We start from the raw sequence: 17549 nt of genomic DNA, 5'->3' as shown, positions 1-17549 counted from the left end.
CCGATGCTGGCGGCTTTTATATGGAAATTTTAGCGCAAATAAAAAGAAGAAGAAGAAGCAGCAGCAGACAAAAGCCAGACCCAGCCTAAGCCCCGAAGCGTAAGCGAAAACAAAAGAACTCAAGCAATAAAATCAAGAAATCTTATGCGCCGCGTTCGGCTCACTCGAAAAACTGGAAAGCGTTTGATTTCTCTGCAGGAGAAAAGCATTAAGCTAAATTAACAATCGCTGATTCAGCGTAATTAAAATATGTATTTATATGGATATGGATGAGAAGAAGGCTTCTGTTTTGGGTTAAATTGAAAACATATTTTCAAAACAAAAACAAAAACAACATTTTTTGAAGGCAGACTAAAATCATAGACGCATATTCGCATGCTAATAAAGAAAACTTGCGGAACGAGATCGGGAATAGTAGGTGCCCGTTAATTTGGAATATTGGGGGATTTTGCCAAACCCGATTTGTTTGTTTTTGGCTTTAACTTTTTTGATGTTTTTTGTTTGTTTTCTTATTATTATTCAGCAAGCTTGCTCAGGGCTACATCGGCTGTTCATCCACGTGAGGCTCTCTCAGAGTACTGAGCATTGGGTTCGCGTTGAAAGCTTTTTTTTTTTTTTTTTGTATTTTGGCCAAGTGTGGACTCTTGTGGTTTGAGTGTTGAATTTATTTTCGCTGACCTTATTTGTGGACTTAACTTATTTTGCTGTTTCGGGCAATAACCTTTTCTTTTTTTTTGTATAAATATAAATGAATTGTTTGAAATGCCGTTAATACTTACTGTCTGGGAGTAAGTTATCCTAGATGGAAGATCGAAGATCTTATATGCTTTGGATTTCTTCAGAGTGTCGCGTGGAGCTAGATACCTCATTCAATATGCAACACTATATTTAAACCAGCTCTATTCCTAATTTGCTAATTTAATAAACTCGATTAACGCTGTTCGACGCACTAATTAACAAATCGATTTAAATGTTTGCGACATTAAACACCCGAATGATAATATTATGTGAATTTATAATTCGATTATTGTTGAATATCAATTTCTTATACAACATCAAATATACAAACTCGTGCAACGGTAAAGCTACTCCTTATAAAAACAAGTCAGAATGCTTTAGCCAAGAGTGCTCGACTAGGAGATACCTTATAACCATGACTCAAGTAACAGATTGCAATTTTAATTTAAAAAACTAAATAAATAAAATGAATTTGACTGTTGTACATAATATTTATGAATATTTGATTATTCTTAGTTCCTCATGAGCAAAATGTTTAATAATAACTTAATTTGTTAGCCATTAATCATTTGCAGCGTAACAATATTCACAGTAACTAATTAATTTGATTAAACATTTGCATAAATACGCACTAATACTAGCCAAAAATTACCCGGCACTGCAACAACAGAAACAAGAAAGAACGAATATTTACAAATTAATAATAATTTTTGATCGTTCATTTCTATTCCAGCTACATGGTATATTGTTTCGATCCAGCCGATATCTTCGATATCTACTGCCTGAAACAGAAAGATGAGCCTACGTCACGTTCTATAAAAATGCCTTTGTTATTAAGAGTATATATATATTTTATAGGATGCTTCATTTATCTGCTTTACAATTATCATGGGAAAATGTTCATTCGTCTACAAGGATACAACAAGTAAAAGCATTGCAGTCCGGTGTCCAATAACATATTAAAACAGCCTACTAGCAAATATTTTAAGAGATGTCAATTTTATGACCTCCAATTCAAATTTGTTATTTAGTTTATTTAGTTATCACACTACAGTTAGCGAGGGTATATAGGACTATATCCCAAGTTTCAAGACTTTAACTGCATTAGTGGCGAAAATAATTGCGTTCAAACGGACGGACATTGCACAAAACCTATTTTCCCTCTTCACTTTGTGAACGTCTATTTAAATTTGGCACTAGATCACACATTGTATTATGTGATAGGTATTTTGGTGTTCTGTCATTGCCGTTGAAAACACTTAGCTACTTGTAAGTAGATTCTGAGTATTAGATTGTCAAAGAACTAGTTAGCAATGTTAATTGCCTGCCATAAAAGCTAAGTTCGTCAAAAACTCCGAAGTAATCTTGAGTCATAAAATTGACATTTAGTTTCTCATATATATTAAGCTTTACTCAAGTATGGCCACATTGAAGCCAAAGAATAATAATTTAACGATCGGATAAGAAGTAAAAAAGCAATTTATCTATACATTTTTGTTTAAAGGTAGAATAGGGAACAGAAAAATCACATGGTGCCAGTATTGCTGCTTTTTATAGCTAGATATAGAGCATGTATTAGTTGGGCACACCCAACTAGGGCAATTTTACATTTTTTACACAAGCCAATAAAAATTCATATAATTACAATATATTCCAACAACTTCTATCATTAAATAACTTTTATTCAATATATTTGTGACGTGCAAGAAATCAGAAACTAAGTTTTGCTTCTGATAAACTTTCCTTTTGCTTTATCGGAATTGTCTTTATTCCACTTTCGGACTGTTAATACATATTATATATAATACATATTATACATAATATATATTATACTGTTTACAAGAAGGTAAGAGGCGCAACGTGGAACAAATAATAATTAATTATGTTTTAATTCCGACACCATGAAGTATATAAATTCTTAATCAGTATCAACAGCCGAGTTGATATAGCCATGTCCGTCTGTCCGTCTCTTTCTCTCTCTCTCTCTCTCTCTCTTTACTCTCAGTTTTAAGAGCCTTATCCTGAAAATGTCGCATAGTTCGGTTTTTCTACTTTTTATAAACTATATAGCTATATAGGAAGAACCAATCGAAAAATGAGCTCCAGTATTGCAAAATATTCTGTTTTTCAAGATATTTAAAAGTTAATAAGCATTTACAAGCTTCACTATTCTCACGCATCTGCAAAGACTTTAACCAGCTGTCTATAAGGGTACTAACTATTCGGCGTGACAAAGACAGTTTTTTTTTCTTGTTTTTGCTTTAATTATTCCCATAAGATAGTTTTTCATGGACAAGAGATTTGAACTTCATTACCAATATTATCTTATATCATGAAGTAAAAAAACAACATGTAAAACTGCTCCAGTCGGGAATGTCCGACTAGAATATACTCTGAAAACTTGTGTTTAAACGGATTGAAGGGCGGTATTTAAGAGCATGCAAACTGAGTTTCGTGTATCTGGCTCTTATAACTATCGAGCTATGTTCATAAAAATAATGTCTCAAAATCGATATTCTGTCATTATACGCTTTTTATCGGTTATCAAAGAGTTCAGTCGAAAGTCGGACTACTTGTTTGCTATTTGTACAGAAAATAACAATTATTAAAGTGTGATTGGGCGACAAATGTAAGTTTCGATTAGAGTTTGACTAGAAAACATATTTTTCGAATTTTGAACACGTTTATGATAAAAGATTAAATGAAAGCGTTTCAGCAAATGGTGACAGGGCAGTTTTCATGCTCCCCCGTTCAAATAAACCCCTGTCTGTGTTTTTTATATAAAAAACTGAGAAAAACGCAAAAAAAAAAGAAAACAATTTATTATTTGCCGTTGAGAACTGCCAGCACATTAATCATTTGTGTCCGAGATGTGGACACTGGCGAAAATTTGGACAACATTTTGGGCTTGCCAAAAGTTTTCGCCCTCGGTTGTTGCAACGTGTTGAAATTACAAAAATTCTCTACAATGTGTTAAAAACTGAAACTGGGCGGCCATAATAAAAACCAAAATAAAATATTTCATTCACACTGAGACAAACGGCATAAATTCCCTTTGAGAATAGATTCGTTTGCGTCGAGACAGACGCTACAAAAAAACTTGGACCCCGATGCGAGAGGGTGTCTGCCGTGCCCGTCGTTTTCGGGTGCACTTGCGGCTCAAGGTGATTATGTTTGACAGCCGACCTGGGACAACTGGCTGGACATCTACGGGACATGGGTACTAAGTGCACAGCTCGAACTCGAACGCGAACTCGAACTCGACGTACCGAAAATTGGCCTAAGCATTGTGATTTATTGGCTCTGCTCCAATTTAACCACCACTCCAAGCTGCCTTCCACTAGACAGTTTAATTCAAGTATATTGAAGCATTTAAATGTTTAGTTTCACTTGACAACATTTGCGAAAAACCTCTACTTAATTCACTATATATTTATATTTAATTTATCAAATTATAAAACATGAATAATTAAAAAAAAACAATATTTTTTGCTATTTCACTACGCCGTAGATTAAATACCCTTGCAGAATTATGGTCTTGCAGGTGTGTGAGGAGAATACTGAACTTCGATATTGATCTGATTGATCAATATATCTTTAAATAATACAAATCTGATCTACAACATACTAGTTTGCATATTTTATTTTGAGTTTGGGATAAATCGATGGGTTAAATAAAGTTATTGACCAAAAAACGATTCGTTTGTAAAGTCAACCTTTTTTGACGTTTTTTTTGGAATATCTCGGCCAAATAATGTCAGATTTTAGTACTTAATACCATTTTCGACTCGTAAGGATCAGTACTATCGATTGGTATTCAAAAAATCAAAATCTTAATTTTGACACTAATCGACAAAAAATCAAGGGGTAACATCACGTTTTTTCTTAAAATCAGGGTTGGTTTGAAAATCAAAATGTTGTTGTTGATATTTTTGAATATCTCGGGTAAATATCGTCTGATTTAGAAGTGTTATACATTTTTTAATTCGTACGGATCCCTACTATCAATTGGCATTCAAAGAAATTAAAAAATTAATGGGTTAAAAAAAGTTGTTGACCAAAAGACGATTCGTTTGTGAAGTCCAACCTTTTTGATGATTTTTTGGAATATCTCGGCCAAATAATGTTAGATTTTAGCACTTTATACCATTTTGGACTCATATATACTGCGTTCTTATACAACAGCTAAATATGATGAGTACGTTTAAATGAAAAGTTTATCTAGGTTGGCTTTAAAGCTAAGAGAAAAGCTAAAGAAACAAATGGTCAGACATTATTGCATAACTTTTGCGGTTAGTACTGACCACGAATATAATATATTATGTGACAGCCCAGATGTTCAGTTTTATCTTTTATAATATTCATAACAAAAAAAAAAGAATACCATCTGCAAGAGTATTAAAATTAGATTGGAGTGGACTCACCCTTGCAGAAAGAGGGGGTTGCCTTTGTTACATTTTGACCAACTGCTTTGCATAACTGGCTGCCAAAAATATACTTAGAGTTCAAATTGATTTTCAATGTTTTTCTAAAAACAGAACTGACTAAACGCTGTCAAATTTTGTGATTGTCAGCGGCTAAATTGCCTTCAGTAGCTTTCAAGTAGGTTTGCCCTAGCACATTCAAAAGAGGCCGAACAATTCGGCCCCCATCACCTCACTGGATTTTTCGTGGGTTGGCTTTGGCCGGGCGAATCGTCACGCACTTTGCTGATTTCTCCGGTGATTTTTGCAATCAGAAAATGTGCACAAAATAATGCATGGCAGCTGGGACATGATTAGTTAGATTGCCCACAATATGAATAGCAAGTGCCTGGACCAACATGCTCCAAGAGACAGCGCCGTCTGTCAACCCGCATGCCAACTAACTGCGCAAGTAGCTCCACAGGAATCCAAGAAATCCACCAAATGAAAGTGTAATGAATGCAGGACAATGCCGAGCTGTCTGCCAGCTACGTGATGGTCAAACTGGAGTACAGTGAGGCAAGTGAAATACGCGAATCGCATCGAAAATAAGAAAACCCTCCAACATATCCGAGCTCAGCTGCGGCGAGTGTCTGCCCTAGCTTGGAGGAATTCAAAATTATTTCTACATAGAATATGGGCTGGCTTATACTTTAAGCATATGCCATGTATCTATGCCCAACATTTGTGGCTATTATTTTATCTGCGAGTGCATTATTCTTTTGTGCCTGGGAAAGGCAAATAATGCCATTTTGCAGGCTGGCACACGACTGGACATGATTGCATCCGCCCAGGATGCTGTTGTCGGAGCATGTTGTCGTACAAGCATCCTTCCTTGTTGCCGTTCCGTCCGGTTTCATCCGCAATTTTCACGCCCACTTTGTTTGATAATGACAAATCTAGTTGCGTGTTTGCCGATTTGCGACGTTTATCAGATTGGCCCCGCCACCGGGCACGGTGGCACTGCATCCCGTAGCTGGCATAATTATGTTTATTCTCAGATACTGCTCCCGGCCTCATTTAGGTCACGTGGCGCCGGCAGCTCGACGGCGGGGAGCTGCAGCTCGAACGAGCGGCACGTGCTAATCGGCGGTCGCATGTTCATGTTGCAACCACCCCCCCGATACAAGCCCGATAATTGAAATCGCAAAGCCCAACAACGATTCGGAATGGCTTCATTTAAGTGACCATTCCGGAGACGCTGCCTCCTAATAAGCCATACGCCCTGATGAAAGGGAACAATAATAAGCACTTAGCTGATTGTCTTGGCCAATTTTCATATATTAATTGACTGCAATTTGTATTACTCATCTTTCGGCTAGATTTACATTTTAGCTTGTCCAGCTGGCTCATCGGAAGACAAACCCAGTTAATCCTTTCAAATAAATTGCTTATTTTTATAAAATATTTGCAAAAGAAAGCTTTTCTTTTGTCTATATTTATGTGCATGTATTTAATGCTTAGGTTGACACTTGCTTTGTAGTCCATTATGAAATAAATAAATAAATATGAAATGTTTTTTAAAAACAAAAAATTTATACGTATTTACCCGATGTTGAAAATTTCAGCCTACGAGTAAAATATAGGCGGAAAACTGTTTTTCGCAGACAAAGTTTCGTTCACATTAGTGATAACTCCTTTCGTTATTCGTATTTTTTAAATACGGCCCTTCTCTGCGATTCTCAACAACGATTTACTGGCTTGCATGCTTTTGCTATAGTTATTTTATTTTTTGTCTAGTATCTGATCATACTCTCGTTATAATTTACACCGGTTAATTCGTTTTTTGTTCTCCTGATTTATCTCCAACCCGAGTTCTGCTTATTTTGTTCTTTTCCTTTTACTAATACATACTACGGTAAGAAAATCTCGTGTCTGCTTGTACATTTTTTCGGTTGGTACTTAATGAAAAATAAATACACTATTGCTAAAATTTCGATATACACATTTTAGCCAAATGTTGACAATTTAAATCTGATCTTGAATAAAACTTATTCATTAATTTTCATATTTGAGAAAAGAAAACATAAGAAGAAAAATATATGTAATAATATTATGGTAGATTTAAAAGTGTATCACCTTTAAGGCCTTTGTTAATTGGCAGCTGGTTGAATTAAGGCTCATTAAAGATGATGTGTGTTGTGTTTAAACACACACACGTACACACACACACACACACACACACCTGCAAACATGTGGGCCACTGCGGGTTTTGGCTGTCGCCCTGCGGACTCATTAATATTGTATAAAAACCTCACACAGGCGGCCGGCTTTTTCCAAAGTTGGCAGCCAAGAAGTGTGCTAAATATTTTAATACGTGAAACCATAAACCTGAGTATTTATAAATTAACTTTGCCACACACACACACACACACACACACCCACACACATGCGCTTACAAAATGGCTGACCCTTTGGCGAAGGACAAAGGAGTTGCCAGGGGCCTCATCAGGAATTCGCACTAATGTGCCTGACTTAATAATAATCAAATTTATATGCATGGTTATGTGCTTAAAGTGATCCGTGTTGCCAACAAACAAACAAGTAAACAAATAAAGGACATGCCGAAGGATTAAAAGTGAGGCCGAGACCAAAACTGAGACCCAGACTGTGACTCAGACTGAGACTGAGAGAGGTTTGCAAAATGTTAAGTGTCAATATGCCCGTTCAGATGAGTCCTTAGAAATGCTGGGCTGGGTCTTGAGATGGCCCAGACGAGGTGCGGCTGGCAGCTGATGGCTTCTGCGAAGCCCGAGAACAGCGACCACGCCCACACCGTGTGCAGATACCGTTATGTGTGTTGTTAGTGCTGTTTTGTGTTGGGCTGGACGCACTAAATGGCCAAAAGGTTGCTCCCCAGGGAGTCGCTGTTGTATCCTGCACTTTGGTCCATTGCAGTGTAATGATGAGTCTTGAAATTTTCACAAAAATTAATTATGAATACCGTAAGGATGTGCCATAGAAATCCACACACACACACACATATACACTCGCACAACTGGAAGTTGTTTATGTTATTTTGACAAACATTTTTTATTTAATTATTTTTGGCTAGCTCCTTGCTCCTGCCCTCAGCCTCAGCTGGGCCAGGACGAGGACCAGGACGAGGACCAGCCAGAGACAATAAACTCAAATTACAGTTACAAATAACGCATATGACCAAATTTTTTCCACACTTGCCCGTAAATTAACATTTTCACGAATTTCCTGTCGTGTTCTCTCGCTCTCTCTCTCTCTCTCTCCCCCTCTCTTTCTCGCTTAAGGGCGCATTAACCCCTTTTTGCAGGCAGGGATGACAGCGACAGGACGACAGGACGACCCGTGGTAATCTATCGTTGCGGCTCTCGAGACGTGGCGGCAAAAAAATTTAAATAAATTACCAAAACTAAAGGCACAACTGTTCGCATAATGAAGTCAAATTATATTTGTTTGGCCTTGCTATGCAAGGGGCGCAAATGAGGAAGGCGTTAGCCAGGCCAAGTGTGATGGGTGCGGTGCTTCAAATTATGCAAATCGCGACGAGCAGCGACAATGCCAGCAATTGAGTCTCGAGCCCGGCTCCGGCTCCGACAATGTGGCATCGATAGCGATAGCGGCACCCCCGACTGTGCAACAGGCCGTAAATAGTGACATTAGCGTCAACAAGCATTTGGGCCATCATCTATTCCGTGGCCGAAAGTGTGACATGTCACTCGAGAACGGAGTGGGAGCTGGAGGTGGTTGCGGGGCCATCGACACTGTCCAGTCTGTTGGACGATGTTATCATTTAATTCGTTGAAATTAACACGAACATTGTTAGCTCTAAATGAGCTAATTAATCTAGTAAATGTGTCGTGCGACCAGAGGCAATGTCTCCCCAGCCGTCGCCATCGCCGTTGCCGCTTCCATCATCATCCCGCCAAACCCTGTGCCCCAACACCATGCCACCGCTGCGTTGCATGATGCGAGCACTTCGCGTTTTTGTGGTTCTCCAGAGGATCCCCACACGGCACACGCATGTTTACAACGCCCGCACCGCCACACGCCTCCCTCTGCTCCTCCTCTGCTTTCGAATGCATTCGGCGTTCCCAGCGGGAGCCACTAAACCCAAATGAGATGCATGAGGCACATCGTAAACTTGCCCCGAATGTGCTCTAAATAATTTACTAATCATTTTAAACACAATTTTACTCAATTTCAACTCTTCTCCCCGAGCCAAGGGCACGAAACTGAAACTGAAAATCCCTAAAAAGAGCTGCTTATGGATATTTTCAAATGTTATACTAATGAATACTATATTAATACAAATTTAACAAGTATATTATTGTTATTATTGTAAAAGCTCAAAGGTAATACATGATACAAACTACATAATGACAAACTATACGATATAATCATGTTCCCCGCGATGACTCTTACCATATAGTCAATCTGATAATTAATTTTACAATTAGAAGTACTTATTACACCCTGTAAAAGACAGTTTAATCTTTACGTAGAGATTCATTTAAAAGGGACAAGAGTATATACTCTCCCCATTAAAATATATATAGTATGCATTTCAGATCAGCATAAATGGGCGAATTAATATAACCTTGATCGTCTGTCAGTTCCTCCGTATGCCCGTACATTATCTTATCTTAGATATCATACTATAATCAATCCTCTTCTAGATAACCCCCTCCCATTGCTTAACTTAGAATTATATCGATTATTATTTTGATATATTTGATAATTCATATATTTTTCGGATAGCCTGTTTTGAGCTGTCTTATCCTGAGGATATCCTTATCCGACTGCAACATGTTAACTTATTTTTAGTAACAATTTTTAAGTATTTAATTTATATCTTTAATTAAATTTGTGATCTTTTTTGTTCGCATAATTAAAAATGCGCCTGAGAGTGATTTTTTTGTATTTTGGCTAACTTTAATCTTTTGGCCAGGCCAAACGAATCAATCGTTGCCAATTTTGGGCACTTGTGCTGTGAAGCTAATGAACTTTGTACCCAAAATTTAAACCATTTTCAATAACGCATTTTTCATCAGATTTTTCATTTGATTTGGCTGCCGTCGCTTATTTGGTGTTTCGTATTTATGGCATGCTCCAAAGTTGTTTTCCCTTCTTCAACTTATCAGTCACCGAGATCGCACCGAGAGTCCGGCCAACTGGTAAATATTTATGAAATGGTCATTTTTGTTGCTTATTTTTTGTGGTATATTGTTTCTTGTATTTGGCGTTATGCTTTTTGCTCTCCGCCAGGCTGTTGTTGTCTTCGGCTGGGAAACAGGTCTGCGCCGGGTGATAAGCTACCGGCTAGTGCCTCCATTGAGATGTGCGAAAAAGTTCAAACACCTTGACGGGCTGTGAGAATCTCTTAAAGAGCCCTGCACAGCAGCAGAGCATAATAAATCTGAGAAAAATAAAAAACAAAAACAAGAAAATATTTCTCTTATGTAAACGAAACCTTTTTAGAGGGCGATACCAAACCCCCCCCTGACGACGTTTAGCAAGCGCTTTGTAAATATTTAAACTGGTCTCGATTGTTTTGCAAAATCGTTGCATTTGGTCAAACACGTGTTCGAGATAATTTAATTAAATTTACTTGGCTTTTGTGTTTTTTAGCTCAACTGTCTAAACTACCGCCCGCCAAAGACGGCCACGTGCCGCGCCGCTCCGCGCCGCGCCGCGCCGCTCGACCAGCCCCTTGTCCGGGGGCACAACAACAAGTTGCACTCGAAACCGAACTTGACTCAAGTGGCAAACACTTCAGCACTTGTGCCCGCGGTCCGGGTGGGGGTAATTTCTCGATTGTGGCAAGTGCAATTTGCCAACAACTTAAGGGCTGTTCGTCGGGAGGTGCAGAGAGCTCTCACTCTCTCCCTCTCTCTCTCTCTCTCTCTCTCTCTCTCTTTGATAGGATGAGTATCTGTAACTTTCATGCATCCTATCGCCTTTTTCTATCGAAACTTTGGTGGTCTTGCGCGCTCCTCTGTTTGGATCGCAGACAAAGCAACTGTCATATGTTGTCATTTCCAAAGATACTTTTATTGTTAAACAAACCGACGGCATCTGCCGTTTTGACAATATACAACATCTCAAATCCACAGAGAGCACGGAGCGTCTTAAACAAATTCCATGAATAGATGATGATGATGACTTGAAGAACTTGGACTGCGCTGCGCTGCGCCTCGGCTGACTCTCCAGAATCTTCGCCTGAGAGAAAATCTCAATAGAATCAGAGAGCCAGAAACTTAAAATGATTTATGCTTACGGTGTGCGGGTATCGCATCTCATTCGGCCTGCTGCTGCTGCTGCTGCTGCTGCTGCTGCTTCCCTCGACATTACTCAGAGCTAATTTGCATATTGGTCTGCAGCCAGCCCCAGAAACAGAAGGAGGAACGGCTACGGCCAGGATCCCAATAGGACCAGGACTAGCGGCACACTTGAGAAAATGCATAAAAGGAAACTAATTAAAATGTTCGCGCCTCAAATTTCCTTTCTACCAACCCAGTTGCCCCCCTCTCCTTCACGACACTGGCTTATTTATGGCTCGCCTCTGTAAATGTCTTGCATATGGCAAAGTCAACAATATTGTTCTGTTTTCCCTTCCTTTCCTTTATGGTTGACAAATGGGGCATTTACATGCGAGTCTTGTTCGGGCATTATGTACATTTAATTTATTCATGGCTACGATTGGAAAATGGCGTCGGCCCAAATCATGTGGAAACTCATCAAATTCACACTTTCCAAGAAAGCGTACAAATTAATTAATTAATTATTAGAAGAAGGATTTACATTTTTAAAAACATGACTTGTCAAGAAATTGTTTTATCTTAACCTATTAAAATTAAAATATAATAATAATATCAATAATAATTATAAATATGTTAATAATAATAATAATTATAATACACTTTGAAACTTGGGTTAATTGACGATAATTCTTTCAGTTTGTATGTTAGAAATTCAAAACAAATTTTTATTTTTAAAGATTTTTTTGGAAGTTTCGCATGTTAAAAAACATTATTTGTTTAGCCAACCAATATCTTAACTTAAGATTCGAAACCCAGGCGAGCAAGTGGATGGTTTATTAGCTCTCCCTTAATATTAGTAAGATTAAAGCATTATAATAAAAGTAATACTATAATTATAATATTAATAATACTAATAAAAATAATAATAACATTAAAAATAACATTTATTTATACTACAACAACGTTGGTTCATTAATTTTTGTATGTCAAAACTAATCTCAATATTAACTTTAATTTTTTTATTGAAGCCTTTAATTATTTTCAGATTTTCTGAGAGTTGAACTCAATTAGTTCAGCATAAATTGCGCAAATCGATTTTACTGATCGAAACGTTTGGGAAAGCTAATTAAGACTTACAAATTAGTTCATTAGTTCGTACTACTTAATTAAGATGAAAGTTATTGCTTTTTACTTTTAACAGAGTGTTAAGCAAACTAACTAATTCATTAGAATTATGATGCTGATACTGATCAGAAACCTATATACTTAATGGATTCGAAAACGCCTTCTTCTATGCTCTAAACATACATTAAAATCCATCTGTCTAACTGTACACTTAAAGTTATACTGTAAATGATTCATTGTGAGTTCCTTCAATCAGAATCCAGTCTGTCGTTAAGATCTTAATTATGAGCAGTTAACTATTCGCCAAGTTCCAAAACCAGCAATCTCCCAGCTCAGCCGAGGCTGTCATCGGTGTCATTTGGATGAACATCTCTGCTGCTTATTGTCCTTTTGTTTGTTTTGGTTAAAAGTCAATCCGCACATTTAATGGAAGCGCTTGTGATAATGAGGACGCGGTTCGAGTATTCGAAAAGACAACTTTGCTAATCCCTTAAGTCGCACGCAGTTACAGTCACAGCGAGAATTTAATTGTCAGTCACGCGGACCTGAGACCGAGACCGAGACCGAGGCTGAGGCTGAGGCTGAGGGGCACGGGATTAAGTTGCCAGCAAATTATTTAGCAATTGGTTAGTGAGCCTGCCATGTAATCCAATTGAAAACAATTCAAATTTGAGTTCCCAATGATTTTGAATGGTCGCCGGCAGTCAGACGACAAAAACAAACAACTGCCAGGGCTGGGAGGGAGTACGACAAGGCGAGGCGGGGCGGAGTGAGGCGGAGTGAGTTGAGGTGAGGTGTTCTATGACAGCTGCCAGCGACGGCGAACAAAATTCGGTCCCGGTCCCGGCCCCGGCCCCTGGGCCAGTGCCCGTGGAGAATAGCGCGTGATAAAAGGGGTTAATCGAACGTCCGCTGGAGTTGGACCAAGCGACCGAGCGAGCGACCGAGCGAGCGACTATTCGCCCGGGAGCATCGAAGTCGCAGACCCTGGCACGGATTTTGTGGTCGACGCGGCGCTAATGAGTGCCGCATACTTTCGCTTCTGTTCGGTCGGCCCGGTAAAATTCAAATTTTTTCTTGGATTTTGCGGAAAAACAAATCATTTCGTGTGTTTTGGGGGTCGACTTCGTTGAGAAACTTAGCTCCAGCAATTGGTTAATTAGCGACGTCTGGGGACATCGTTTGTTGCCCTTTTGATTCGAGCATTAAATATGGATGTACTTGGAAATTCCGCTCCTCATTGACTCATCCTATTCTATTGGGAAACATTTCGACTGTCACTAGGTTTCCGAAATAGACGCCAACTGGAACAAAATAGTTGTGGGGATTCGACTCAATACAAATATTGAGATCCATGTTCGGGTATATTTTTGCCTCCCTGCATTTGCTGCACTTTTTAGCTGTGGCTACTCGAAAATACATATGCAAGCATGACAGCCCGTAAGGAGATTAACAACACCCCCCCACATTAATTCACGGAAGCATGTCGGCGTCTCTCTGAATGGAATCGACCCTACGACCGCATAGTGAGAAACCGCAAATGCGGAAAATGCAAATTGTTTGACTGACTGACTGCCCGTTGTTTTTCCTGACGAGGCGTGAAAATGTGAGGGCGGTTTCGCTTATGTTTGTAATTTTAACACGACACGGCCCGATGCTAATCCGGGAGGTGGGAACAGTTGTTGTACGAGTAGGTACTCGAAATTCTTTGACAACTTGCTTATAGAATGGGAAATCCAAGAGAAGTTCATTATTTGTTTGACTTTTAAGTTAAAGTCAATTAAACAATACGAAATTGTGGTGGAAGTATTAGCCTTTAAATCTGAATCACAACTATAATATAATGAAAATTAATAATAATCATAAGAAAGGTATTTAAAATTAAATATAAATAAACTTAATAAATTTATGAGTTCATTGAAGGTCACATCAGTAATGATAACATAGACCAAAGCATTTTTATATGGAAGAGGTGCTTACTGTGTTTGTTAATTCATAATTTAAAACTATAGTCAATATGTGACATATATTAAAAAATTGTTCAGTTCATTTCCATCAGTTCGGTTTGGCAAAAACTTGTTTTATTTTTTAAATTTTACGCGCATTGAAACTACTTTTCAGTTTCATTGTTCCGTTTGTTTCGCTGCGCACTGCTTGCCGCGCTGCACTGCTTTGTTGACACACGGCTAAGAGCAGCAGTCTCGCTCTCACGGCAGCAACGTGCTCTCTTTGGCTGATGGATTAAGTCCCGTTGAAACCAGATTGGCCAATCAGCGGCGGGCACACAATGACATTTTGTTTCGATTCCCAAATGGCTTGCTGCGTGCTGCGCTGGGATGGGGCGTTGACACTTTGGCTACTGCAGCTGCGGCTGGCGCGGCTCTTAGGGCCTAGAATGTTGGCAGCAGTTGCCTGGGAATAGCCATAGATAAGCCAGCGAGCCAGCGAGCCAGGGGGACCTGGTGGACTTGGGCCAAACAATGGCACAACGCGGCTGTCTGGCAACACGCCTCTCGACCAGGGGCTAACCGGGCACCCAGTTGGACTCTGCAGAAGACGGAGGCGCCGTCAATGCCTCTGTGCCAATTCACAGCGTTCCAGAGCCCCACAACAGGTCAGCGTCGGCGTCCTAGTCCCACACACACACACACGCACACAAATGCATACACTCGCGCGCAGTTATGTGTTTGTAATTATGCTCTGAAGTTGTTTCTCTCCCGCTCTCTCACACTCTCTTCTTGAGCTGCGTCTCGCTCTGGCTGTTGGCTCTTGGCTCTCTGTCTGGCTTACGTCCTCGCCTGCTGCCGTCGCGTCGTCATCGTCATCGTTGGTGGATGGTTGCTGACAGTTCGGCTCTCGGCGGACGGGCACAGGTTTCCCTTTGGCCTGTGCGATGCTCTGTGCCCGGCCTGAAAAACCACCACTCCCAGCGATAGGTTAGATTTCCATTCGTTCGTTCATGCCTCACGCTTAGTCGCAGTCATGTCTTATTGTTGCAATGCCACCTCTCCCAGCCCCCGGGCCGTCCTCTGCGCCGACAACCGCCCGCTGTGCTCCTGCGGCGCACGCTCGTTTCGTTTCCACCGCGACTTCAACTCTCGTTGGTCGTTGCGGCTTCAATTGCGCTGCCTTCGCTGCTGTTGGCGTCGCTGTTCGCAGCTCGAAGCTGCGCAGTTGCCTTGGCCGTTGCAGCAGCATCGCAGCGGACTCGGATTCAGTTGGGGTTTAACAGCCACTCGGGACGGTAGCGCGCGCCGCTTAAACTTGTTGCGAGACCAATTTTCCGAAAATCCCAAATTCTCCGCGGTGCATTGGCACTTACCAACACACAGAGGCACACCCGCACATACATCTATGTACACCACACCTACACACACAAATAATACCAATACTGGGTTCAAATCAAAACGGGCCCAAAACCCCCAATTACAATTGCCTTCAGTGTCGATTTGTGCGCCGGTATCAGATTAAGAGCTCAGCCTCCGCACTTGTATCTGGATTTGTATCTGAATCCGCAACTATATCTGTATTTGTATCCGTGGCCGTGTCCGTGTCCGTGAACCGTATCCGCGTCGCGCTCTATTGATTGCCGTGCCTCTCCAGAGAGAGAGATCGAGTGACCCAGAGAAACAGAAACAGAATCTGTGCTTAGTGTCAAATCGTGGCAATAATTGCAACAGCAGCGCCGGCAACAACAACATTCACCACGGCTGCCACAATTGCAACAACGCCCGCCGCGAGCAACTACAGTAAAGTGAGCGACTACCCGTACGCTGATCTCCACCAGCACCATCACTTCGCTAGCACAGCGCCCCTGACCAGCGCCGAGAGCTTCAAGCTGCGCTCCGAGGAGCCGGTGCCGGGCTTTAGCTCGGCCTCCCCGTGGCCCACGCTGGAGCTGGGCATGGAGTGGGGACGCAAGCTCTATCCCACCGCGGGCCCCAGATCCGCGGGCAGCTTGATGTTCAGCCTGCCACCCACGGCGGCGGACATGAATCAGCCGCGCGGACCGATGACATCGCTCAAGGAGGAGCCCCTCGGCGGACGCTGGGCCATGCAGCCAGTCGTCGATCAGACCAAGTAAGTGAAGTGAACAAGTGTTGAAACCAGACATGAATATAATATTTGAAAAGCTAAACAATATAAATAAATGTTTAGCTTAAACTTATTGAGAATTATAGCTTAAGCGAGTATGTGAAATCCAAGCTTATAGCTAGTCAAAGACTGTGACCGAGAGTCTCTTTTCTCAAGGAACAGGAATTCTAGTCTGTACAATTTCCCCTTTGTAATAATATCAGTATGATATTTGGATTGCTTAACAATCTAAATAAATGTAAAGCCTAAACTTGTTGAGAATTTTTGCTTAATTGAGTAAATGAAAAGAACAGAATAGCAACATATCCATTCTGGATCCAGCTGAATTCTCAATTATAGTCTGTGCAATTTCACCTGTGCATGGGAGCATTTAACTTCCTGTAAGATACGTAAGTTAGCTCCTAAATGTTTATAAATGTTCATCAATTTGAGCGTTGCCTGTAATGAAATCAACAAAGGAATAGATTTAAAAGTACTTAAAAGTACATTCTCTATTATTTCGCAAAGAATAATCCCTATATCCATATGCCATATACCAAATTCTTCAAATCTTCTTCTGGTCGTATTATCAATTTGATGCCTATCGAAATATAGGCAACATTTTCGAATGCCTTCGGCAACATTTCGCATGTTGCGGCAACAAAAAGTTTGGACAAACAAAAAGTCTCCAAAAAAGCGTTTGTTTACTTTTGCCAAAGCCGGCATGACCGATACGAATGCCCCGGGGGGAGCTATTCCCAATACCGTAGTCAGTTAGTCAGTTAGTCAGTCAAACAAGGGGCTTTTTATGAGCGGACGTCCGAGTGCCCCCGCAGCCCCCGTAACCCGCCACAGACTCAGCAAGGCGCAGGTTAAACAAAACACCAAATTCCACTCAAAGTTCCACTCGAAA

At 40.4% G+C, this 17549-nt stretch overlaps 1 protein-coding gene across 8 annotated transcripts in view; it reads left to right on the top strand.

The window, feature by feature from the left end:
* The first annotated feature begins 15512 nt into the window (after nt 1-15512).
* Nucleotides 15513-17549, top strand: part of kn (knot) — a 35791-nt gene continuing 33754 nt past the window's right edge. For 2 of the 8 annotated variants that reach the window (XR_010436854.1, XR_010436852.1), the window contains exon 1: nt 15513-16642. Coding sequence is in view for 4 of the 8 variants with exons in the window: in XM_064687286.1 (XP_064543356.1) it covers nt 16467-16642 (176 nt within the window). In the remaining 4 variants the exon portion in view is untranslated. The remainder of the gene's footprint in view (nt 16643-17549) is intronic. The other 6 variants (XM_064687286.1, XM_064687285.1, XR_010436855.1 and 3 more) reach the window with 4 other exon arrangements.

This window comes from Drosophila montana, unplaced genomic scaffold (genome assembly GCF_035044405.1).
Source record: "Drosophila montana isolate Dmon_TW-CO22-7 unplaced genomic scaffold, ASM3504440v1 contig_3200_1, whole genome shotgun sequence".
In the NCBI taxonomy this organism is placed as follows: domain Eukaryota; kingdom Metazoa; phylum Arthropoda; class Insecta; order Diptera; family Drosophilidae; genus Drosophila; species Drosophila montana.
The sequence above is the reverse complement of the archived record's forward strand: the minus strand, read 5'-3'. Positions and strand labels throughout refer to the sequence as shown.